The sequence below is a fragment of the Stomoxys calcitrans genome, chromosome 3 (genome assembly GCF_963082655.1).
Source record: "Stomoxys calcitrans chromosome 3, idStoCalc2.1, whole genome shotgun sequence".
NCBI lineage: Eukaryota > Metazoa > Arthropoda > Insecta > Diptera > Muscidae > Stomoxys > Stomoxys calcitrans.
The window spans coordinates 126,830,047-126,855,158 of NC_081554.1; the positions used below are offsets into that span (position 1 = coordinate 126,830,047).

Sequence of the window (25,112 nt, forward strand, 5' to 3'; positions counted from 1 at the left end):
CTAAGTTATGCTCACTTCCACTGCTGATAACATTGTGTCTATAAATAGAATATAATAAAAAAAGCATGGCCATCTTTGAAGGAAAAGAGTTAGAAAATGTTTTGGTTTGGTATTGTTAGCAAATATTAAAAGATGAAAATAGTCAATGACTCACCTAATAGTGATGTCGATGAATTCGTAGTGCGTCTGCTTTGTAAACGGAAGGTTTTTGGTTCAATTCTCGGCTGCGACAAAAAAGGTAAAGTTTTACTTAATTTATAATTGCAATGTTTCATACTAAATTTGTCTTCTTCAAAACAACTGAGCAATTGATAGCGTGGGGGTTGGAGACAGGTGGAACTAAATGGGAATTAAGATGTATCAGCTAATCTCCAATTGGATGCTTTGAAGAGTTCGGAAATAATGATAATAATACTCTGTAAGAACAATTTCGTAGCTGTTATGAAATTATTGAACTTGTAGCGAGCATATAATTCTTTAGCACCATAGGAAGTTCAATTTTTCCTAAATCTAGTTAATTTTACTAGTGTTGACGTCCAACATTTTTTGAATCCGGTAGTATCACTCTAACGAACTTGGGATCTATGCCATCTGGTCCAATGGAGTTACAGGGGAGGGGTTGGTTTTTAGAGCGGGATGACATCCCTTTTTTTTAAATATTTTAATACATTTTCGAATTCTTCTCCAAACTACCTTGCTTTTGAGTCCTTATTGCCGGCACTTCCTAATGAATATTGTGGCTTCCATGAGTCAGAGTCTCTACCGTAAACAAATTTTATAATCACTTACTTACTAAAAGATGCATTACAGCAGGCTTGTGATCTGTGGATCTAAAAAGATGGGTCAGCAGAGGAACACCTCAAGGAGGTGTACTGTCTCCTCTACTTAACAAATTTTTATTGTCTCTGGAAGAAAAAATTGTTAAAGTGTTCGAGTATAATGATGACGTAGGAATTGCAGTTAGGGGAAGTTTCTTTGCACTCTAAGAGGTACACTTCAGGTAAATCTACATGCAACAGCAAACTGGGCTACCGAAAGTGGTCTGGGTATAAATCCATGCAAGACAGAAGTAGTTCTTTTCAGCAGGAGATACAAGTTGCCTACAGTGGAACCTGTTTCCTTGGGTGAAGAGAATGTTCCATTTACAGAAAACGGAAAATATCTGGGTGCTTTGCTGGACAGGAAAATGAACTTCAAATCCAACATTTTGTAAAGGCCAAGAAAGGCAACTCTTGCCCTATATACCTGCAAGAGAGCCATTGGCAAAAGTAGGGGGTTCGGACCGCGTGTACAGCAGTCAGACCTAATATGCGCTTCAAAAACCCACCTACTGCTCAATACTTAACCGAATCCAAGGGATGGCTTGTTTGTGCATCACAGCCGCACTGAGGACAACACCATCTGATGCACCGAATTTGATGATGAGTGACTACGATCTTTTTACAGTTCGTACATTTTGGCACCAAAATTGGTACTTTCTTTACATTTGGAGCTAGAGGTCCGAAATTTGGCATGTAGGTACGACTAGGAAATATATAATGGCTGACTAGATGTTCTATTCAAAATTCGTATACTTTGGTACCAAAGTTGGTACCATTTTGTACTTTCTGTTCAGATTTAGCTTGAGGTCTGAAATGTGGTATGTAGGTACAACTAAAATATATACGATGGGTGGCTAAATGATCTATTCACCATTCAAACATTTTGGTACCTTCTTCATATATGGAGTTAGAGATAGAGTGAAATTTGGCATATTATTAAAACTAAGAAATATATGATTGGTGACTAAATGATCTATTAAAAATTCAAACGTTTTGTAAGCAAAATTGGTACTATTTGGTTCTTTCTTTACAGATGGAGCTAGATATCTAGAATTTGGCATGTATGTATAAGAAGGAAATATATATTGGGAGACAAAATGATCCATTCAAAATTCGTACATTTTGGTACCAAAAAGAGCAAGAGAGAGCGAAATAGCTTATCTTTGCTTAATTTTTGGCTAAAATTTTGTTCGAAATCTTACATTTAAGTACTAAAACTTACAATACTTCGCTATGAACTAAGTTAATGCGTTTAAAATTCATAATCCTATAAAATGTGTGACTATATAGGTTTTTGGAAGTCATGCACCAAAAAGTTGTATCAAAAACAGGGGTAACGAAGCAGACCACCGATATGCTAGTGTATATATGTATAGATTGTGGGTGATCCGAGTGATCGAGAAATCTAACAACGAGAAATTAAACTTCAAGGTACAGAAAGAAGGAGGCATTAATGAATAGAAAAAAGAACCAAATACATTGTGAAATTTATGTAAAAAAAACCTACCATGTTGTAACAAAAAGGAACCCTAAGCTACCCACCGAAAATGAAACGAACTAGGGTTGCCGACGTGCATAATAACCAAATTAACCGAGTAAACGAATCAAAATTATAAATTGAACTTGAACGGTGATGTTCAACAGACGCAGACTGGAAAGAAGTTAAGAGGTTCTTGAAATACCTGAATGGAACCAAACCAATGAAGCATCAAATACATATATACTGGACAGAAGTTAAGAGGTCGAGTTCTTTCCCGGTATCTCTTTTTAGATAAACAAAAGATAAAAGAGAAGAATTGCTTTGCTAATTGAATTGAATTGTTGGAGACCACAGTAGAACTATAAAGGGTGATTTTTTTGAGGTTAGGATTTTCATGCATTAGTATTTGACAGATCACGTGGGATTTCAGACATGGTGTCAAAGAGAAAGATGCTCAGTATGCTTTGACATTTCATCATGAATAGACTTACTAACGAGCAACGCTTGCAAATCATTGAATTTTATTACCAAAATCAGTGTTCGGTTCACCCACCACTTAAGAATGGGGGTATATTCATTTTGCCATTACGTTTGCGACAAATCGAAATATCCATTTCCGACCCTATAAAGTATATATATTCTTGATCTGCGTAAAATCTAAGACGATCTAGCCATGTCCGTCCCTATGTCCGTCTGTCTGATGAAATCAAGCTACAGTCTTTAAAAATAGAAATTTTTAGCTGAAACTTTGCACAGATTCTTTTTTTGTCCATAGGTAGGTTAAGTTCGAAGATGGTCTATATCGGACTATATATTGATATAGCCCTCATTATTAACCGATTTTGCTGAAATTTGGGACAGTGAGTTGTGGCTTCAATTTGGCCCAGATCGGTCCAGATTTGGATATAGCTGCCGTATAGACCGTTCTCTCGAATTAAGGTCTTGGCCCCATAAAAGGCGCATTTATTGTCCGATTTCGACGAAATTTGGGACAGTGAGTTGTGTTAGGCCCTTCGACATCCTTCTTCAATTTGGTGCAGATCGGTACAGAGCTGGATATAGCTGCCATAAAGACCGATCTCTCAATTTAAGGTTTTGGCCCCATAAAAGGCACATTTTTAATCCGATTTCGATGAAATTTGACACATCCGTGTCGAATATGGTCTATATGTGTATGTATGGTTTCCAAAAAAGACTAATATTTTGTTCTACAAATTTGAACAATGACTCGCACTTATTACACCACTCAATGTCCGTGTCGAATTTGGTCCAAATCGGACCATTTTTCGGTATAGCTGCTATGGGGTCATTAATTATACATTTTACCCGAGGACGTGGGTATCCAAAGTTCGGCCGGCCGAATTTAACGCCTTTTTACTTGTTCAGTTCTGGTTTATCAACAAATTCGGTTTTGCTCGGAGGTACTTGACCACCCTTGCGACCGACACCGGTTTTTTTCATAGTGTCCAAGATATTCGACTCACTTTTTTTTTGATTTTCGACGTGTCTGGCCCTTCTGGTTAGTTGTTTTCCTTATGCGGACAGTGAATAAAATTTACTGTGTTTGTTTATATTTATTAATTTTTTTTAATAATTTCAATACATACCATATTTCAAACATATAGTATGGATATAAAGGCTTTTTATTAAACGTATGCATGTTTTTGATATTTTGCCTTCATTAAAACGTTCTCCATAGTTGACTTAATATTTTTATTCATTATTTAGAAAACGTTCCCGCATTTTAATTGGCCTTAAATAAATATTGAGTTATACCTTTAACCCGTTTGCCACTGCAAGCAAATTACATAGAAAGAAGGGATGAACAAACATTCGGAGTGCCTTTATGTTTGGCTATTACGAGAATTAGTCAAACAATCAACCACATTATGTGGTTGATTGTTAAATAAACTCCCGCTTTAGTGCGGGAGTTTATTTAACTTGAATTGGACTGAGGTGCAATTGTAATAAAAACATGAGAAACATTTGATTTTTAGAAAACAAATATTTACCTCAGAAGGATAGCAATGTGGCAAATATTAAAACGCTAATTCGAGCATTTAGTTACTGGGTTGGTGGCAGCAAAAAAAGGAGCGCGTTAAGTTCATAGAATAATACGAAGGTTGAGATACGCGCAGCATAATAAATAAAAAATGTTCGTTTGAAATGAGACTCACAACAACAGAGAAGGACTTTTTAGAGAGCTTGACTCTTGCTTAAAGGTAGGTTTTGGTTGGATAAGGTTGGTGTGGTTCACGAAGATAGATGTCGGAAGGATCGACTATCTATTATATAAAGGCTGATTTTTTAGCTATTATCTTTTTGGTAATACTGGTTTAAATAGCTCACGTACGTTTCGTGATTTGTTTTAATGCCAAACATCTTCAATTTAGTCTGTAATTTGACCATGAATTGTCTTACAAACAAACAACGCTTGCAAATTATTGAATTTTATTATCAAAAGTCGTGCTCTTCTAAGAATGTTCATCGCGCGCTTCGTCCATTTTATTGTCAGTTTAATCGACCCACTGAAGCGGCTGAAGAAGATATCGCAGCTGTATCGGCCAGTGTTAATGATGACCATCAATTATCGATTCGTTGCCGTTCGCAGCAATTGGGACTCTGTTACTCAACAACGTGAAAAATTTTGCGGATGGATTTAGGTGTGAAGCCTTTCAAAATACATCTGGTGCAAGAATTGAAGCCGAACGACCTACCATAGCGCAGAATTTTTGCTGAATTGACTCATGGAAAGTTGGCCGAAGAACCACCTTTTTATAGAAAAATTGTGTTCAGCGATGAAGCTAATTTTTGGCTCAATGGGTACATAAATAAGCAGTATTGTCGATTTTGGAGTGAAGGTCAGCCATAGGCATTGCAAGAGCTACCAATGCATCCAGAAAAGTCACAGTTTGGTGCGGTTTATGGACTGGAGGCATCATTAGATCGTACTTCTTCGAAGATGATGCAAATCGTAACATAACTGTGAATGGTTAGCGCTGCCGTGAGATGATATCCAACTTTTGTTTGCCCAAAATTTAAGAGGTTGACTTGCATGACATGCGGTTTCAACAAAACGATGCCACATGCCGCACAGGACGCGTAAGATAGACTTATTGAGAGGCGAGTTCGGTGAACATTTTAATTCACGTTTGGGACCGGTCAAATGACCGCCTAGATGCGATTTAACGCCTTAAACTATTTTTTGTGGGGCTATGCTATAGCTCATGCCTATACAGACAAGTCCGTTGCAATTTGAAGCATTTATTCATGAGATACCGGCCGAAATAGGACTAAGCGCATGGATCATTTGAATCGTAGTCACGGTCAACATTTGTATGAAAAAATCTTCAAACATTAAATTATATGGGCCGTACTAGCAATTCATGCATCTTTCTGAATTTTATGCATTTTTCTTTCTAAAAAAAAATCCTATAACTTTAAAAAATCATCATTTGAGTAAAAAAAATAATATGATCAGGTCCAAATATATCTGGGATAAGATATAGTTCAATCTTATTTAATCCAAATGCATCTGCCATATCCAATTATATATAATTATATCTAATGCTATATAGACATAATTATATTATATTTATTATATTATATCTGGTAGTAGATATAATTGGATATGGAACCAGATATAATTTTATCTGATCTACAGAATTATATCCAAAGAGATATGCTACAGATATAATTATATCTTGGACCATATAGATGAATTTCTTGTGCTACCATTAACAGAATTTTGTTCTTTCAGTGTTATAACATAGAAATGCTTATATTTTATTTTAAACTAGCTAACCCAGGCCCGCTCCGCTGCGCCTTCTTTTACTTTATTTGGAACAAAAGTTTCCTCGGAACATTTATTTTCGAAAATTAAAGAGCCTTTAGTGAAATACCATGCTACGAAAATAGTATATCGCTTGACTAATTGTTTAACAATATAAGTGCCTTTGTCCGAATCCCATATGATCTTTAATGGTCTACGAATTTAAGTTTGGATGTAAGGTGTACTCCATTCTTAAAATACTTTATTTCAGCCCGCTACTCTCATGATGTCTGATTTAGGGTTGTTTTCGGGGGTGAGGTTGTCTACCAGGCACATGGCCCTGGAAAAATATCAGCATCGTGCTCTTCTTTCAAAAACCATTTATTTAAACCCCATATTGCCATTGGTTTAGGGGAGTTATACGATGAGGCGTCCCCCAAACACAAAAAAGGTTATCAAATTCGTTTTCTTATCTTAAATACCACATATTGGCATGGTCGAAACATGTTTACCCTTTGCGGGGTGTTTTGGGAAAGGGGTGATGCCCTATATACATGGTCCTAAATTTGGATATCAAATTCGTATTCTACTCACAAATACCTTTATTTGAGCCCCATTTGCGATGGTCACTAAAAAATTGCTGCTTGTGGGGTATTTTGGGAAAGGGGTTGACCCACAGAAAATTGGTCGCGAAAGTGAGTATCAATTCTTGCTCTACCCCCCAATACCTTTCATTTAATCTCCACATTGACATGGTCGGTAAATATGGCCGATTTAGGGGTGTTTTTGGGATTGGGGTGGTCCCCCAAACACTAAGACCGGAAAATATATCAGCAACGTGCTCTATTCTCATATATCTATATATTATATTTTTGAACCCCATATTTTGGGAAAGGGGTTGACCCTCAGAAAATTGGTCCCAAAAGTGGGTATCAATTCTTGCTCTACCCCCCAATACCTTTCATTTAAGCTCCACATTGACATGGTCGGTAAATATGGCCGATTTAGGGGTGTTTTGGGGATTCGGGTGGTCGCCCAAACACTCAGCATGGAAAATATATCAGCAACGTGCTCATATATGTCATATATCTATATATCATTTATTTGAACCCCATATTGCCATTGGCCTCAAATTGGATATCAAATTCGTTTTCTAATCTCGCTTAAAACTCCTTATTGCAAAAGTATAAATATTTAAATTAATAAAAACTATAAAACTATAAATATTTAGTTCCACTCTCTTTACGACCCAAATTGTCTTGGTGAGCAAATACGTCCTATTTGGGGGTTGTTATAGTGGTGGAACGTCCCCTTGACAGTTGGTCCCTAATGTTGATATCAGATACGTGGTCTACTCCCAAATACCTTTAATTTTAGCCCCATATTTTCATAGACGGCAAACATGACTGGCTTGGGGGGTGTTTTGGGGGATGGGCGGCCACTCTGTGAGTTGGCCTTGAAATATATATCGGATTAGTGTTAAACTCTAAAAACCCTCTTATTTGAGCCTCATATTGCAAAAGTCAGCAAATACTTTCTATTTGGGTGGTGTTGTGGGGGTGGCGTGGCCCCATAGACACTTTTCCCGAATATTGATATCAAAGTCGTGCTTTACTCCCAAAGACCTTTCATTTGAGCCCCATATGGTTATGGTCGTAAATTTGTCTCCTTTGGGGGATGTTTTTGGGGAGAGGCGGCCCCCCAAACACTTGGTCCCATATTTGGGTATCAGATTCTAATTCTACACTCAAACAACTTTTATTTAAGCCCCATATTCCCATGGTCAGTAAATAAGTCCTATTTGGGGGGTGTTTTGGGGAAGGGGTGGACCCCCTCTGAAACGTGGTCCCACATTTGGATATCAGATTCGTATTCTACTCGCAAATACCTTTCATTTGAGTCCCATAGTGCCATGGTCGGTAAATATATCCGATTTAGAGGAGTTTTGGGGGTTGGGGTGGTCCTTCTAGTACTTGGTTGGACAATTGGATATCAGATACGTTTTCTTATCCTAAATACCTTTCATTTGAGTCCCATATTGTAGGTTTTAGGGTGGGGCGGCCCCCTTAGGTACCCCATCCGAAATTTGGATACCAAATTTTTATTTTTAAGGTACTATATGAGAACACAAAATTTCGCTTAAATCGCACCACCCATCTCCGAGATCTGGCGATTCTGAAAATTAGGGTAAGGGGGAGGGTCCACCCCCCTTCAGATATCAAAAAATTTAGTACTCTATTTTCACCACGGGATCATTATGCACCATCTGCGAAAATTTCAAGAAAATCGGTTCAGCCGTATTTGAGTCTATAAGGAACACACTAATAAACAAACCTACGAACAAATACAAATTGATTTTAATACCCTTCACCATAAGATGGGCGGTATACTAACTTCGTCATTCTGTTTTTAACTACTCAAAATATTCGTCTGAGACCCCATGAAGTATATATATTCTTGATCGTCGCGACTTTTTATGTCGATCTAGCCATGTCCGTCCGTCTGTCCGTCCGTCCGTCCGTCTGTCTGTCGAAAGTACGCTAACTTCCGAAGGAGTAAAGCTAGCCGCTGGAAATGCACAAATACTTCTTATTGGTGTAGGTCGGTTGGTATTGTAAATGGGCCATATCGGTCCATAACCTGATATAGCTGCCATATAAACCGATCTTGGGTCTTGACTTCTTGAGCCTCTAGAGTGCGCATTTCTTATCCGATTGGGATGAAATTTTGCACGACGTATTTTGTTATGACATCCAACAACTGTGCCAAGTATGGTTCAAATCGGACAATAACCAATCTTGGGTCTTGACTTCTTGAGCCTTTAGAGGTCGCAATTCTTATCCGATTGGAATAAAATTTCGCACGACGTGTTTTGTTATGATGGCCACCAAGTGTGCAAAGTATACTTCAAATCGGTTCATTACCTGATATAGCTGTCATATAAACCGATCTTGGGTCTTGACTTCTTGAGCCTCTAGAGTGCGCAATTCTTATCCGATTTGAATGAAATTTTGCACGACGTGTTTTGTTATGATATCCAACAACTGTGCTAAGTATTGTTCAAATCGGTTTATAACCTGATATAGCTGTCATATAAACAGATCTGGGGACTTGACTTCTTGAGCTTCTAGAGGGCGCAAATTCTATCCGATTTGGCTGAAATTTTGCATGACGTATTTTATTTTAACTTTCAACAACTGTGTCAAATAAGGTTTAAATCGGTTCATAACCTGATATAGCTGCCATATAAACCTATCTGGGAACTTGACTTCTTGAGCCTCTAGTGGTCGCAATTATTATCCGATTTGCCTGAAATTATGTACTACGGATCCTCTCATGACCATCAACATACGTGTTTATTATGATCTGAATCGGTCTATAGCCCGATACAGCTCCCATCTAAATCGATTTCTCTATTTTACTTCTTGAGCCCCCAAAGGGTGCAATTCTTATTCGAATTGGCTGACATTTTACACAGGTCTCCAACATATAATTTAATTGTGGTCTAAACCGAATCATATCTTGATATGGCTGTAATAGCCGAGCAAATCTTTCTCTTATATCCTTTTTTGCTAAGAAGAGATGCCGGGAAAAGAACTCGACAAATGCGATCCATGGTGGAGGGTATATAAGATTCGGACCGGCCGAACTTAGCACGCTTTTACTTGTTTCATTTGAAAAAGTCGTTCAAAGAACTTGACAAATGAGATCCATTGTGGAGTGTATATAAGATTTATAGATTTTAGATCGCATTTATTTTCCGATGTCGCCGAAATTTGGGTTAAGTTAAGCCCCTCGACACAGATCGGTCCAGATTTGTATATAGCTGCCATATAGACCGGTCTCTCGATTTAAGGTTTTGAGCCCATAAAAGGCGCATTTATTGTTTACATATATACACAATGTGGTAGGTATCCAGAGTTCGCCCCGGCCGAACTTAACGCCTTTTTACTTGTTGTCGTTAGTCTAGTCACTTTGGATATATTGGGTTGCCCAAAAAGTAATTGCGGATTTTGCATATAGTCAGCGTTGACAAATTTTTTCACAGCTTGTGACTTTGTAATTGCATTCTTTCTTCTGTCATTTATCAGCTGTTACTTTTTGCTTGCTTTAGAAAAAAAGTGTAAAAAAGTATATTTGATTAAAGTTCATTCTAGGTTTTATTAAAAATGCATTTACTTTCTTTTAAAAAATCCGCAATTACTTTTTGGGCAACCCAATATTATACCCTCCACCATAGGATGGGGGTATACTAATTTCGTCATTTTGTTTCTAACTACTCGAAATATTCGTCTGAGACCCCATAGAGTATATATATTCTTTATCGTCGCGACATTTTATATCGATCCAGCCATGTCCCTCCGTCTGTCCGTCCGTCCGTCCGTCCGTCTGTCTGTCGAAAGCACGCTAACTTCCGAAGGAGCACAGCTAGCCGCTTGAAATTTTGCACTAATACTTCTTATTAGTGTAGGTCGGTTGGTATTGTAAATGGGCTATATCGGTCCACGTATTGATATAGCTACCATATAAACCGATCGTGGATCTTGACTTCTTGAGCCTCTAGAGTGCGCGATTCTTATCCGATTTGAATGAATTTTTGCACGAACTATTTTGTTATGATATCCAACAACTGCGCCAAAGCAAATCTTTTCTTTTATCCTTTTTTGCCTAAGAAGAGATGCCGGGAAAAGAACTCGACAAATGCGACCCATGGTGGAGGGTATATAAGATTCAGCCCGGCCGAACTTAGCACGCTTTTACTTGTTATATATAAGATTATGTGTATTAAGTGTTACGCATAAATGTGTGAAATTTTGCACACAGTGTTCTGTTATGACTTCCAACAACTATGCCAAGTACTGTTTAAATCGGTCAAGAACCTGAAATTTTGCATGTGGTGTTCTGTTAAGACTCCCGGTCCGGATCGGCCAAGAACCTGATATAGCTACCATATAAACCGATCTCCCGATATGACTCCATGAGCCCCTGAAAGTCGCCAATTTTTCCGATTTTACTGAAATTTTGCACACATTGTTCTGTTATGACTCTCAATAACTGTGTTAAGTACGGTCCGAATCGGTCTATATCCAGATATAGTTGCCATATTTTAGTAGAATTCATGGTGGTGGGTTCTCAAGATTCGGCCCGGCCGAATTTAGCGCGCTTTTATTTTATGTTGAAATATGGTGCTGCTAACTACTGTTTATTGCAGCGGCAAAATCTATTCTCAAAATCCTCAACCCATTATCGGACAATGAACACCACACAAGTCGGAGGTCAAAGTTCCAGCCTGTGCGGTGCTCATAGTTATGCCTTGTCGGACGGGAAAAGCACTAGTCTAGACTGCTAGAAATGATTTTTACACCCTCCACCATAGGAGGGGGACCGAACAAAGTATGTATGTTCTTGATCGTCTTGACATTCTTAGTCGATTTAGCCCCGTCCGTCCGTCTGGCGAATGCACGCTATCTTTCGAAGGAATAAAGTTAGGTACTTGAAATTTTGCACGAATACTTAGTGTAGGTCGGTTGGGATTACGAATGGGCTTTATGGGTCCACTTTTTAATATAGCTGCCATATAAACCGATCTCGATTCTTGATTTCTTGAGCCGGTAGAGGGCGCAATTAATATCCGATTTGGCTGAAATTTTGCACGAAGTAGTTTGTTTTATTTTTCAACAACTATGCAAAGTATGATCTAATTCGGATCATAACCTGGTATTGCTCCCATATAAACCGATCTTCCTATAATACTTCTTGAACCTCTAGAGGGCGCAATTATATCCGATTTAGCTAAATGACTTCCACTTTGGTCTCTAACAGTCAAACCAAGTATGGCCCCAATCATTACATGGTATAGCTCCAATAGCATAGCAATTCCTATCCATTTTGCTTTGTTTGCCTATAAGAGATATCTGGCAAAGAACTTGACAAATGCGATCCATGGTAGAGGGTATACAAGATTCGGCCAGACCGAACTTAGCATGCTTTAACTTGTTTACCATCGATTTAATGTAATTTGGTTAGCCACCATCATAGGATAGGGCGATATTAATCTTGTCTTGCCGTTTGTGTGTTAAGTTTAAGTGGCAGTCTGCCATCAGACTTACTTAGACGTTTCCGTCCATTGTGATACCACAGGCACAAGAGAAGGAATATGTCTTCTAGTTCCCAACAACTTGCGAATGTTCACATCCGCTAAATAAGATAAGTTCTCAAAGAAATGAGAACCTAAAGTGGAACTCCTTCTGACTGCCAGTGTGGGATACACACACAGCAGATGTTCTACAGTCTCTTCTTCCTCGACGTCCTCACAGCTTGTGTAGAAGTCGTTACTTGCAACCTTCAGACTGTCAGCATGTTTTCTGATCAGAGAGGGACCTGTCATGACGGACACAATAATTGATACATCTGTACTAGCCAGCGACATCAAAGCGGTAGACCTCTTGAAGTCTAGATTAGGTCACATAATTTCGGAATGTTCATAACCCCCCTTTTGTAACCATCTATCATTCGTTAAAGCGGTACAAAAATCTGTGGAAAAAAAAATTTTGTTCTATTTTTATACCCTCCACCATAAGATGGGGGGTATACTAATTTCGTCATTCTGATTGTAACTACTCGAAATATTCGTCTGAGACCCCATAAAGTATATATATTCTTGATCGTCGTGAAATTTTATGTCGATCTAGCCATGTCCGTCCGTCTGTCCGTCCGTCTGTCTGTCGAAAGCACGCTAACTTCCGAAGGAGTAAAGCTAGCCGCTTGAAATTTTGCACAAATACTTCTTATTAGTGTAGGTCGGTTGGTATTGTAAATGGGCCATATCGGTCCATGTTTTGATATAGCTGCCATATAAACCGATCTTGGGTCTTGACTTCTTGAGCCTCTAGAGTGCGCAATTCTTATCCGATTGGGATGAACTTTTGCACGACGTGTTTTGTTATGATATCCAACAACTGTGCCAAGTATTGTTCAAATCGGTCCATAACCTGATATAGCTGCCATATAAACCGATCTTGGGTCTTGACTTCTTGAGCCTCTAGAGTGCACAATTCTTATCCGATTGGGATGAACTTTTGCACGACGTGTTTTGTTATAATATCCAACAACTGTGCCAAGTATGGTTCAAATCGGTCCATAACCTGATATAGCTGTCATATAAACCGATCTTGGGTCTTGACTTCTTGAGCCTCTAGAGTGCGCAATTCTTATCCGATTGGAATGAAATTTTGCACGAGGTGTTTCGTTATTATATCCAACAACTGTGTTAAGTATGGTTCAAATCGGTCCATAACCTGATATAGGTGCCATATAAACCGATCTGGGGTCTTGACTTCTTGAGCCTCTAGAGTGCGCAATTCTTATCCGATTTGACTGAATTTTGGCACGACGTGTTTTGTTACGATATCCAACAACTGTGCCAAGTATGGTTCAAATCGGTGCATAACCTCATATAGCTGTCATATAAACCGATCTTGGGTCTTGACTTCTTGAGCCTCTAGAGGGAGCAATTCTTATCCAATTTGGCTGAAATTTCGCAAGATGTTTTTTATTGTTACTTTCAACAACTATGTCAAATAAAGTACAAGTCGGTTCATAACCTGATATAGCTGCCATATAAAACGATCTGGGATCTTGACTTCTTGAGCCTCTAGAGGTCGCCATTATTATCCGATTTGCCTGAAATTTTGTACGACGGATTCTTTCATGACCATCAACATACATGTTTATTATGGTCGGTCCATAGCCCGATACAGCTCCCATATAAATCGATCTCTCTATTTTACTTTTTGAGCTCACAAAGAGCGCAATTCTTATTCGAATTGGCTGAAATTTTACACAGGTCTCCAACATATAATTTAATTGTGGTCCAAACCGGACCATATCTTGATATCGCTCTAATAGCAGAGCAAATCTTTTCTTATATCCTTTTTATTTTGCCTAAGAAGAGATGCCGGGAAAAGAACTCGACAAATGCGATCCATGGTGGAGGGTATATAAGATTCGGCCCGGCCGAACTTAGCACGCTTTTACTTGTTTTATGTTTGCCTTTTACTTGTTTTGATTACTTTAGGCATTTTTTAGAAATTTTGGAATATTACTATAAATAAGCTACCTGATCCATCCATCCAGCTGTATGAGCCAGTGTTTATGATGACCATCAATTATCGATTTGTCGCCGTTCGCAGCAAGTGGGCCTCTGTTACTCAACAACGTGGAAAATTTTGCGGAAGGATTTAGGTGTGAAGCTTTTCAAAATACATCTGGTGCAAGAATTGAAGCCGAACGACCTACCACAGAGCAGAATTTTTGGTGAATGGGCTCTTGGAAAGTTGGCCGATTGTTTCAATGGGTACGTAAGTAAGCAGAATTGTTGATTTTGGAGTGAAGATCAGCAAAGTATTGCAAGTGCTACCAATGTATCCAGAAAAAGTCATAGTTTGGTGCGGTTTATGGGCTGGTGACATCATTGGACCGTACTTCTTCAAAGATGATGCGAATCGAATCATAACTGTGAATGGATCGCGCTATCGTGAGATGATGTCCAACTTTTGTTGCCCAAAATGCAAGACCTTGACTTGCATAATATGTAGTTTCAACAAGTCGGTGCCATATGCTACACAGTACTCTTAACAATGGACTTTTGATTTTTGAGAGGCGAGTTCGGAGAACATTTTATTTCACGTTCGGGACCGGTCAATTGCCCGCTTAGACCGTGCGATTTAACGCTTCAATTGACGCATTTTTTCGTGAGATGCCGGCCGAAATGTTGGAAAGAGTATGCCAAAATTGGACTAAGCGAATGGACCATTTGAGACGCAGTCACGGTCAACATTTGTATGAAATAATCTTCAAACATTAAAGTATATGGACCGTACTATCGACTCAAATAATGATTTCATACATTTTTCGGAATTTTATGATTATTTTTTTAAAAACTTTCCATAGCTCTTAAAAAATCACCCCTTAAAATCAAAAGAAAAAATACTATTCAGTGGTGATTATAAACATCCACTGAGACACATATTTACATTTCTATTGTATACCCTCCACCGTAGTATGGGGAGTATGCTAATTTCGTCATTTAGTTTGCAACACCCCAAAATATGCGTCTAAGACCCCATAAAGTATATATATATTCTTGATCGTCATGACATTCTAAGTCGATCTAGCCATGTCCGTCCGTCCGTCTGTTGAAAGCACGCTAACTTTCGAAGGAGTAAAGCTAGGCGCTTAAAATTTTGCACAAATACTTTTATTATTGTAGGTCGGTTGGGATTGTAAATGGGCTATATAGGACCATGTTTTGATATAGCTGCCATATAAATCGATCTTGGGTCTAGACTTCTTAAGCTTCTAGAAGGCGCAATTACAATCCGATTTGACTGAAATTTTGCACGAGGAGTTTTGGCAAAGCCGATCTTTTGATACCCTTCACCTGCAAGTCGTTGAAATTAAAATTTGAAATGAAGAAATTTGACCAAACTCCGTACATATTGTGGGAGTCATAGAGAGCATCGCTGTCCAACATTTTTAGAAAATCGGTTAATAGACGTGCTTGAAAATCCCTGAAATGAATATATATGGGACTATATCTAAATCTGAACCGATTTCTATGAAATTCAACAACAGTATTGGGAGCCACATAATTAGAATATTAGTCCAAATCAAACGAACACATATATATGGCAGCTATATCAAAATCTAAATCGATTTTTTCCTGTGCCAGTGCCAAGTTTGAAGACAATCGGAGGAATATTACGACCTGTACTTTTTATACGAATTAACATGGACAGACAGACGACAAAGCTAAATCCAATCAAAAATTGATTTTGAGTCGATCCGTGTACTTATCAATGGGCCTTTCTTACTTCCTTCTGGGTGTTACAAACAAATTCACTAAGTTATAATACCCTGTACCACAGTAGTGTTAAAGGGTATCAATACAAATATAAACTGAGTTAGGTGGTGGACGGTACCTAAGATTCGTCTGGATGCGTAGAAGAAAATGACCTTAAAGGTCAATCGAGTTTTAACAAGTAAACAAGCATTAACCCTATAATTCCAGACCGTCGATTCCCATTTCCGATTTAGTAATTTAATAATATTTATATATATATGTATATAAATTGGGTTGCCCAAAAAGTAATTGCGGATTTTTTAAAAGAAAGTAAATGCATTTTTAATATAACTTAGAATGAACTTTAATCAAATATACTTTTTTACACTTTTTTTCTACAGCAAGCTAAAAGTAACAGCTGATAACTGACAGAAGAAAGAATACAATTACAGAGTCACAAGCTGTGAAAAAATTTGTCAACGCCGACTATATGAAAAATCCGCAATTACTTTTTGGGCAACCCTATATATAATTTTTGTTTTTAATTTTTCAGATAAAGTAAAAAAAATTCTTTGTGATTTATTAAGACAGTGTGTTTTCACTGTAAATTTTTATACCCTATACCACAACTGTGGTACAAGGTATTATAAATTTGTGCATTTGTTTGCAACGCTTAGAAGGAGAAGAGCTAGACCCGTTGATAAATATATCGATCGGCTTAGAATCACTTCTTGATTCGATATAGATATGTCCGTCTGTTTGTCCATGTATTCTTGTGATCAAGGTACATGTTGCATTTGTTGTCCGATTAATATAAAATTTTGCACAATATTGGTTTAGATTTAGTTATAGCTGTCATATATATCTTTCATCCGATATGGTTTTTTAAGGCTGTAGAAGCCACAATTTTGGTCCAATCTTTACAAAATTCGGCATGATGTTTTATTTCACGTCATAATATGTGTTCATATTTTCTTCAAAATCGGGCCAGATTAAGATATGGTTCCCATATATATCTTTAATCCGAAATGGCCTTTTAAGGCTAGATATAGCTTCCATATATATCTTTCATCCAATATGACTTTAGAACTCACAATTTTAGTTTAATATTAACAAGATTTAGCACAAGTGGTTTTATTTGACGTTAAATTGAATAAAATTCGATTAAAATTTGAATTAGCACCCACACATATCTTTCATCACACTTTAAAAGCCACAATTTTGGTCCGTCCTTTAGAAAATTTTTCCCTTTAGCGAAGAAAGTTGCATTTTAATGCTATGGAGCTGTAGCTGTACCACAAAAAATGAATATGACCCCGTTCTTGGACGGTGGATATAAAAATCATGCTACCTATTGTCAATATTAAAAATTTTAAATGAGCTATCAATTAGACTAGGTTAGGTTAGAATTAGGTTAAACTTTGCTCGTTGGTCACACTCTGTACTTACGGCAAAATGTCCTTCTCTTGGTGGTCCTTCTTCAATGTGGTGGTGCATTTCACATTGTCCTTCGCCTTCCGCAGGGGGAATGGGCTCCTTAGAAGATATTGAAAGCAACAAATTTTTCAATGGTGAAGATGATATAAAAAACAAAATTTTACCTCATGACAGCATTCCTCATGTGAAGCCATAGTGCACCTTAAGAATGCAATTGGAAAACTAATAAAATTTAACAAAAGTTAACAAATATATTGTACTAAACGAAACAAACATCAATATGAACGAACTAAGGAATTTGAACATTTATTTTGACATCGTAAACAAAAGGCAAAATTGTTGTTAAGGGTTTTTTCCAAGTTGATATGTCGTAGGCATTCAAATAACAAGTTGCTTCTCTCCTTAGAGCACTATATCCAGAACAGGTAGCTTTATAGGTCTTTTAAGGGTTGAAAACAGCATTTTTTCATTTATCCAATGAAGGTTTACGAAATTTCTGAAAGTATTTAATTGTAAACTCCAATACGTTCTGTGGCTTATACTTAATGACATTTAGTAGAAAATCCATTAGAAAAGGGCACAATTCTGCATGTTTGTTAAAATAAGCTATGGCATTGTCATAGGTAAATTTCTTTTTCTCACGGTATTGACCCAGCAATTCATTTTGACAACGCCACATTAATTCCATCTTGGGTACAATGCGTTCGTTGGTCTCTATAAAACCTTTGGTTTCGTGCAGAATATAGTGAAAGCCATGCCAATAATGCAGAATCATTTTCCCATTCGAGTTGTAGAAAGTCTCAGAGACCTCTTGGGGATAATTGTTAAAATATTGAATGTTTACCACTCGAATGGCATTTGTAAACGTGCGGTGAAACATCTTAATTCGTTTTCGTTCCTCATGAACGGTCAGGTGACAGCGAAGGATTTTGCCTGGAAATATTTTAAGATTATTTAAATAAACATTTAATCGTTAATTGTTAAGAAAATTTTACAATTTTCTTAACAATTTTATATATATATATATTTTTTTTTATTTTTTTAAGTTTTCGGTTTTAGTTTAGTAATGCGATCATTAACCATATATCGATGCAAATTTTAAAATTGTTATGGCTTAAAGGATATTTATTAGATGACCTTTTAAACGTACCGAATAAATTCATGGTATAAAAATTAAAATTGCCACGAAAACGATTCACTATCAAGTAGCGTATGAGCAGCATTATACCTCCATCGAGTAGAAAGATATCATCATGTCCCTTGATATTAATGAAAGTTTTAAATCGCTGAACATCATTATTGATTTTAGTTTCACGGCGTCCCACCAAACTGTCCTCTTTCGAGCGGACATCTAATGTTCGTTCCTGAATAGATATCATAGAGTCAAAACATTTAAATTCATTATACATTGTGATATTCTAATGATATTCTCCTCCAATTTAAAATCAGGTTAAACGTTAAACTTACAATTCTTGCTTTGTCCACATAGTCATGCTCACTTCGCTTTTCACAAATCAAACGCAGTTTATCGTCATATTTTCCCTTAACACAATGGCCTCTGGAATATTTACCGCAACCTTTTGCGATATTGCTTTTGGCAAAGGCCACATAGCCATCATAACTTTCCTCTACAAGAAAATTAAATTCACCAACTTCTTTTAGTTCACGTTCCATTAAAATTTTCGTCTCCCCATTTAATGTGCAACCGTTGGCTTGTAGTTCGGAAATATACATCTTATCCTCAAACAACAAGGCCTGTTTGTCAGTGGGCATGTCCGTGGCGGCTAATTTCCATTCCTGATTTTGTAATTGAAATTCTGGAGGTTCGACTTTGTCCAATACGGCCGAAAAAATACTATCCAAACTTATTTCATCTTCCGGTTTCAATATGAATTTCTTTTGACAAGGCAGCGATTCGAAGGATTTGCTGATTGAAGAATTTTTCATGTCGTTGACCACACAATCTTTGAGGCAAGGAGAATCTGACAAGAATAACGATAATGTATAATTAATGCTTCTAAGATAGAACCTCATGTATTTTTTACCCATTTTGAACTAAATGAGAAATATTGATTTTGTTTATTCTTGATGTTTTAAATATAATATTTACAATTAGGAAAATGTGTATCTCAGTAAAGGAATTTTCGTTTGTCTAGCTTCTAGTTTACTGTAGGGAGAAAAACATAGATAGACTTTTTATATAATTTACTAGCTGGCCTGGTGTGCTTTGCCTGACCTTTGCCTTGCCAATACCCATCCGGTTGACCATTACGGTGTTATTATACCCTCCACCATAGAACGGGGGTTGTACTAATTTCGTCATTTCGTCTGTAACACCTCGAAATATGCGTCTAAGATCCCATAAAGATTATATAGCAAATTATATATTCACATTAGTAACCCTAAGGTATTAGGCAATTTACTAACAAAGTTTCCAATTCTATTCTATTCCAATTATATTTTTATACCCTCCCCCATAAGATGGGGGGTATACTAATTTCGTCATTCTGTTTGTAACTACTCGAAATATTCGTCTGAGACCCCATGTCCGTCCGTCTGTCCGTCCGTCCGTCTGTCCGTCCGTCCGTCTGTCTGTCGAAAGCACGCTAACTTCCGAAGGAGTAAAGCTAGCCGCTTGCACAAATACTTCTTATTAGTGTAGGTCGGTTGGTATTGTAAATGGGCCATATCGGTCCATGTTTTGATATAGCTGCTATATAAACGGATCTTGGGTCTTGACTTCTTGAGCCTCTAGAGATCGCAATTCTTATCCGATTGGAATGAAATTTTGCACTACGTGTTTTGTTATGATATCCAACAACTTTGCCAAGTATGGCTCCAAACCAGTCCATGTTTTGATATAGCTGCCATATAAACCGATCTTGGGTCTTGACTTCTTGAGCCTCTAGAGTGCGCAATTCTTATCCGATTGGAATGACATTTTGCACTACGTGTTTTTTTATGATGTCCAATAAATGTGTCAAGTATGGTTCAAATCGGTTCATAACCTGATATAGCTGCCATATAAACCGATCTGGGATCTTGACTTCTTGAGCCTCTAGAGGTCGCAATTATTATCCGATTTGCCTGAAATTATGTACTACGGATCCTCTCATGATCATCAACATACGTGTTTATTATGATCTGAATCGGTCTATAGCCCGATACAGATCCCACATAAATCGATCTCTCTATTTTACTTTTTGTTTTTTCCTAAGAAGAGATGCCGGGAAAAGAACTCGACAAATGCGATCCATGGTGGAGGGTATATAAGATTCGGCCCGGCCGAACTTAGCACGCTTTTACTTGTTTAAAATTTGATTAATATGTGATTGTTGGTGTTAACAATTGGTAATATATGATATATGGGAGTAAAATATTAAAAATATTTTTAATTACATTTGCCCATTCTGCCAAGGTAGTTTAATGGTTCTCGTTCAAAGTTTTTTATTCAAAGACGCTTTTTGCTACAAATTCATTATGAGGTTAAAAAGATACAGCGTATGTTTCCCCATAATGTTGCACCCACTGTTTCAAATTTCAATGAAATCGGATGAAAAATGCCCCTTTCATAGACTTAATACTCTATTTCGGGAGATCGGTCTATAAGGCAGCTATATCCAAATATGGTCCGACATGGACCACATTCGACAAAGGAGTGTAGAGGTGTAGTAAAACTCACTGTTTTAAATTTTATCGAAATCGGATGAAAAGTACTCTTTTTATGGGCTCAATACTCTATTTCGGGAGATCGGTTTATATGTCTATACCAAAATATGGCATAATTTCATTCTATATACAAAATTTCTGTCAAACCAGCAATAATTAAAGCTTCTAGGAACAGAACAAGGATGTTTGAGAGACTGCTTTATATGTGAGCTATATCGGGTTATAGACTGATTCAGATCGAATTTGGCACAGTTGGTGGAAGTCATAACAGAACACCGCATTTTCAGCCAAATCGGACGAAAATTGCGGTTTGTAAGAACTCAAGTAGTCATATCGGGAGATCGGTTTATATGAGAGCTATATCAGGTTATAGATCGATTTGGACCGTAATTGGCACAGTTGTTGGAAATCATACCAGTTCAGCCAAATCGGACAAAAATTGCGGCTCCACGGGCTCTATATCTAAATCTAAACCGATATGGCCCATTGGCAATCCCCAACGACCTACATCAATATTAAGTATCTGTGCAAAATTTCAAGCGACTAGCTTTACGCGATCAACCGCTATCGTAATTTCGACAGACGGACGGACATGGCTAGATCAACTCAGAGCGTTGAGACGATCTAGAATATATATACTTTATGGGTCTTAGACGAATATTTCGTATAATATAATAATATACCCCCATCCTATAATGGTGGGTATAACAAATGGTAAAAAAAAATAAAAAATAAATAAAAAGTACCATATAGGACCAAGAAAAACAATACATTGTTGACCACTTCACAGTGGACGAAATGGCCATTCAAATGCAAATTTTCCCCATGAATATTCCACATGGTTAACTGGGGCAAACTTCTCACATATCACTGAGTGCTGTCCGATTCAAATTTTAAGCTCAATGATAAGGGTCCTCCTTTTTATAGCCGAGTCCGTACACGGAAAAAATAACTCGTAGAAAAAACTAACTACCAAATTTGTATGTGAAACTTTAAATTCTCAAAAAATTTTAGCATTGAATCGAAGACATTCTTTGTTGAAGTACGTAAGTAAGTCTCTACAAGAGACTTAACAAACAAAATTATTGAAATTTTGTTGACTTTCAACAAATTCTTTAGTTCAGATAGTTGTAAAAATAGACGTACTACCATGTAGAGCACAAAACTCCCATGCCATTCATGACTTGCAAACACAGGTTGGAGGCCCCCGGTCGGCCAAAAATTTTTTTTTTATAACGAGACAAAGCAGCGCGAGCCGAATAAAGAAAATAAAAATACCACCAGCCAAAGTACAGCACATGCGGCGGGCTGGTAGATGGTTTTTTGTCTTGCTTATGGATATATTGTTGTTGTTGTTTTATATTGGCTTGCAATGAGTGCCTTTCAATAACAATTTTGTACTTTGGGTCGTTGAGATTTAAAATAAATTGTTGCAGGAAAATTAACAACTTCTGTAGTTGTTTTTTCAACCAAAGTCTTTGTTACTCAAAATTATATGAATCTGTGTAGGGCGTGCCGCATAGTGACATCTATTTTGCGAGAAGTTTTTACATGGCAAGGTAACTCACAAATGTCGCCAGCATTAGGAGGGTATAACCACCGCTGAAAGATTTTTTCTCATGGTTTCGCCAGGATTCGAAACGAGGCGTTCAGCGTCATAGGCGGACATGCTGACCTCAGCAATAAGGTGGTTCCCCCCATCCTATCCTTTGGTAGAGGGTATAAAAAGGATGTTTCAAAAAATGATAATTGGATAGTCATCTATGAAGTAAAATAATAATCAATCAGCGATTAAAATTTTAAACAAATGGTCATGTCCGTTAGTAAATGGGAAATTAAATTTAAAGATAGCATCTTTATTTTAAAGTTTAGATTTTTTTGGCTCGTTTTCATTGCATAAATCCTACAAATATGGAAAAATCTTAAATTTTGGGCTAATTTTTTTCAGAGCACGTTAGGAAAATTGGAAACGGTACATTTAGTATTATTTCGGTATTTTTTACGGACACTTTGTCAGAATATATTGACTAGACTAGATGATTTTTTATCTCAAATTTGTAAATTTAACTAAAACATACAAAATGGTTATTTCCCTACGTATTGAGCTAAAGATTTCAAAATTGGGGGTACAAGTACACCTTTGCAGCACATATTTACTACTAGTTTTTGTTTTTTATGTACTCGTTAAATTTACTGCGAGCTTTCAAACTTAAAGTATGGCCTGAAGAGGGACATGTGCATTTTTAGTACATTATATGTTGTTTGCTACAAGTTTAATACATAAACAAGTAAAAGCGTGCTAAGTTCGGATTGGATTCTGCTAAATGTTTATACAAAATAAGTTGTATGGCATAATTCTATTCTACATACCGAACTTCTGTCAAACTAGCATAAATTAAAGCTTCTAGGAACCGAACAAGGATGATCGAGACACCGGTTTACTTGGGAGCTATATCAGATTATAGACTCATAACAAAACACAACATGCAAAATTTCAGCCAAATCGGACAAAAATTGCGGCTTCGAGGGGTCAAGAAGTCAAATCGGGAGATCGGTTTATATGGGAGCTATACTAGCATATAAACCGATTTGGACCGTAATTAGCACAATTGTTGAAAGTAATAACGGAGCACTACATGCAAAGTTTCAGCCAAATCGGACAAAAATTGCGGCTTGTAAGGACTCAATAAATCAAATCAGGCTATCGGTTTATGTGGGAGCTATACCAGGTTATAGACCGATTTGGACCGTACTTGGCACAATTAGTAAAAGCCATAAAAAGCACTAAGAGCAAAATTTCAGCCAAATTGGGCAAAAATTGCGATTTCCAAGGGCTAAAAAAGTCAAATCCTAAGATCGGTTTATATGGGAGCTATATCAGGTTATAGACCGACTAGAACCGTAGTTGGCACAGTTATTAAAAGTCATAAAAGAACACTACATGCAAAATTTCAGTCAAATTGGACAAAAATTGCGGCTTCGAGGGGTAAAGAAGTCAAATCGGGAGATCGGTTCATATGGGAGTTATACCAGCATATAAACCGATTTGGACCGTAATTAGCACAATTGTTGAAAGTCATACCGGAGCACTACATGCAAAGTTTCAGCCAAATCGGACAAAAATTGAGGCTTGTAAGGACTCAAGAAATCAAATCAGGCTATCGGTTTATGTGAGAGCTATACCAGGTTATAGACTGATTTGGACCGTACTTGTCACAATTAGTAAAAGCCATAAAAAGCACTAAGAGCAAAATTTCAGCCAAATTGGGCAAAAATTGCGATTTCCAAGGGCTAAAAAAGTCAAATCCTAAGATCGGTTTATATGGGAGCTATATCAGGTTATAGACCGACTAGAACCGTAGTTGGCACAGTTATTAAAAGTCATAAAAGAACACTACATGCAAAATTTTAGAAAAATCGGACAAAAATTGCGGCTTCCAGGTGCTCAAGATGTCAAATCGGGAGATCGGTTTATATGGGAGCTATATCTAAATCTGAACCGATATGACCCATTTGCAATCTCCAACGATCTACATCGATATTAAGTATCCATGCAAAGTTTTAAGCGTGATTTTGACAGACGGACGGACGGACATGGCTATATCGAGATGATCGAGAATATGTGTACTATATGGGGTCTTAGACGAATATTTTGAGGTGTTACAAACGAAGAGACTAGATTAGTATACCCCCATGGTATGATTGCAACAAACAAACAAAGGATAAAAGAAAATAATTGCTTTGCTAATTGAATTTTGGACACCAAAGTAGAAGTATATGTGAAAATTTCAGCCAAATCGAAAAGAATCGGGCCTTTTAGGGGCTCAAGAAGTAAAATAGGGAGAACGGTTTATAGGGGAGCTGTATCAGGCTAAAGACCGACTCAGACTATATTTGACGCGTATGTTGGAGGTCATGGAAGAAGCCGTTGTACAAAATTTCAGCCAAATCGGATAATAATTATGCCTTCTTGAGGCTCAAGAAGTCAAGATCCCAGATCTATAGAGCTATATCAGGTTATAGACCGATTTGAACCATATTTTTCACAGTTGCTGGAAGTTATAACAAAACACCTCATGCAAAATTTCA

At 37.3% G+C, this 25,112-nt stretch overlaps 1 protein-coding gene across 1 annotated transcript; it reads right to left on the minus strand.

Annotated features, from left to right (window-relative positions):
* Positions 1-17,633: 17,633 nt before the first annotated feature.
* LOC131995773 (uncharacterized) lies at positions 17,634-19,501 on the minus strand. Its single transcript, XM_059364844.1, has 4 exons — positions 19,400-19,501; positions 18,822-19,336; positions 18,505-18,718; positions 17,634-18,287 (listed from the first exon to the last, which is right to left on the minus strand). The coding sequence occupies exons 1-4, from the start codon at positions 19,401-19,403 to the stop codon at positions 17,821-17,823; spliced, it is 1,200 nt and encodes a 399-aa protein (XP_059220827.1). The 5' UTR covers positions 19,404-19,501; the 3' UTR covers positions 17,634-17,820.
* Positions 19,502-25,112: the final 5,611 nt, after the last annotated feature.

What these genes read in the sequence shown, in the direction of transcription:
- LOC131995773 (XM_059364844.1), bottom strand. An exon ending in ATGTGGACAAAGCAAGAATT is followed by an intron (nt 18,719 to 18,821) that starts GTAAGTTTAACG and finishes ATATCTATTCAG; the next exon opens with GAACGAACATTAGATGTCCG. An exon ending in TTATACCATGAATTTATTCG is followed by an intron (nt 18,288 to 18,504) that starts GTACGTTTAAAA and finishes AAATATTTCCAG; the next exon opens with GCAAAATCCTTCGCTGTCAC.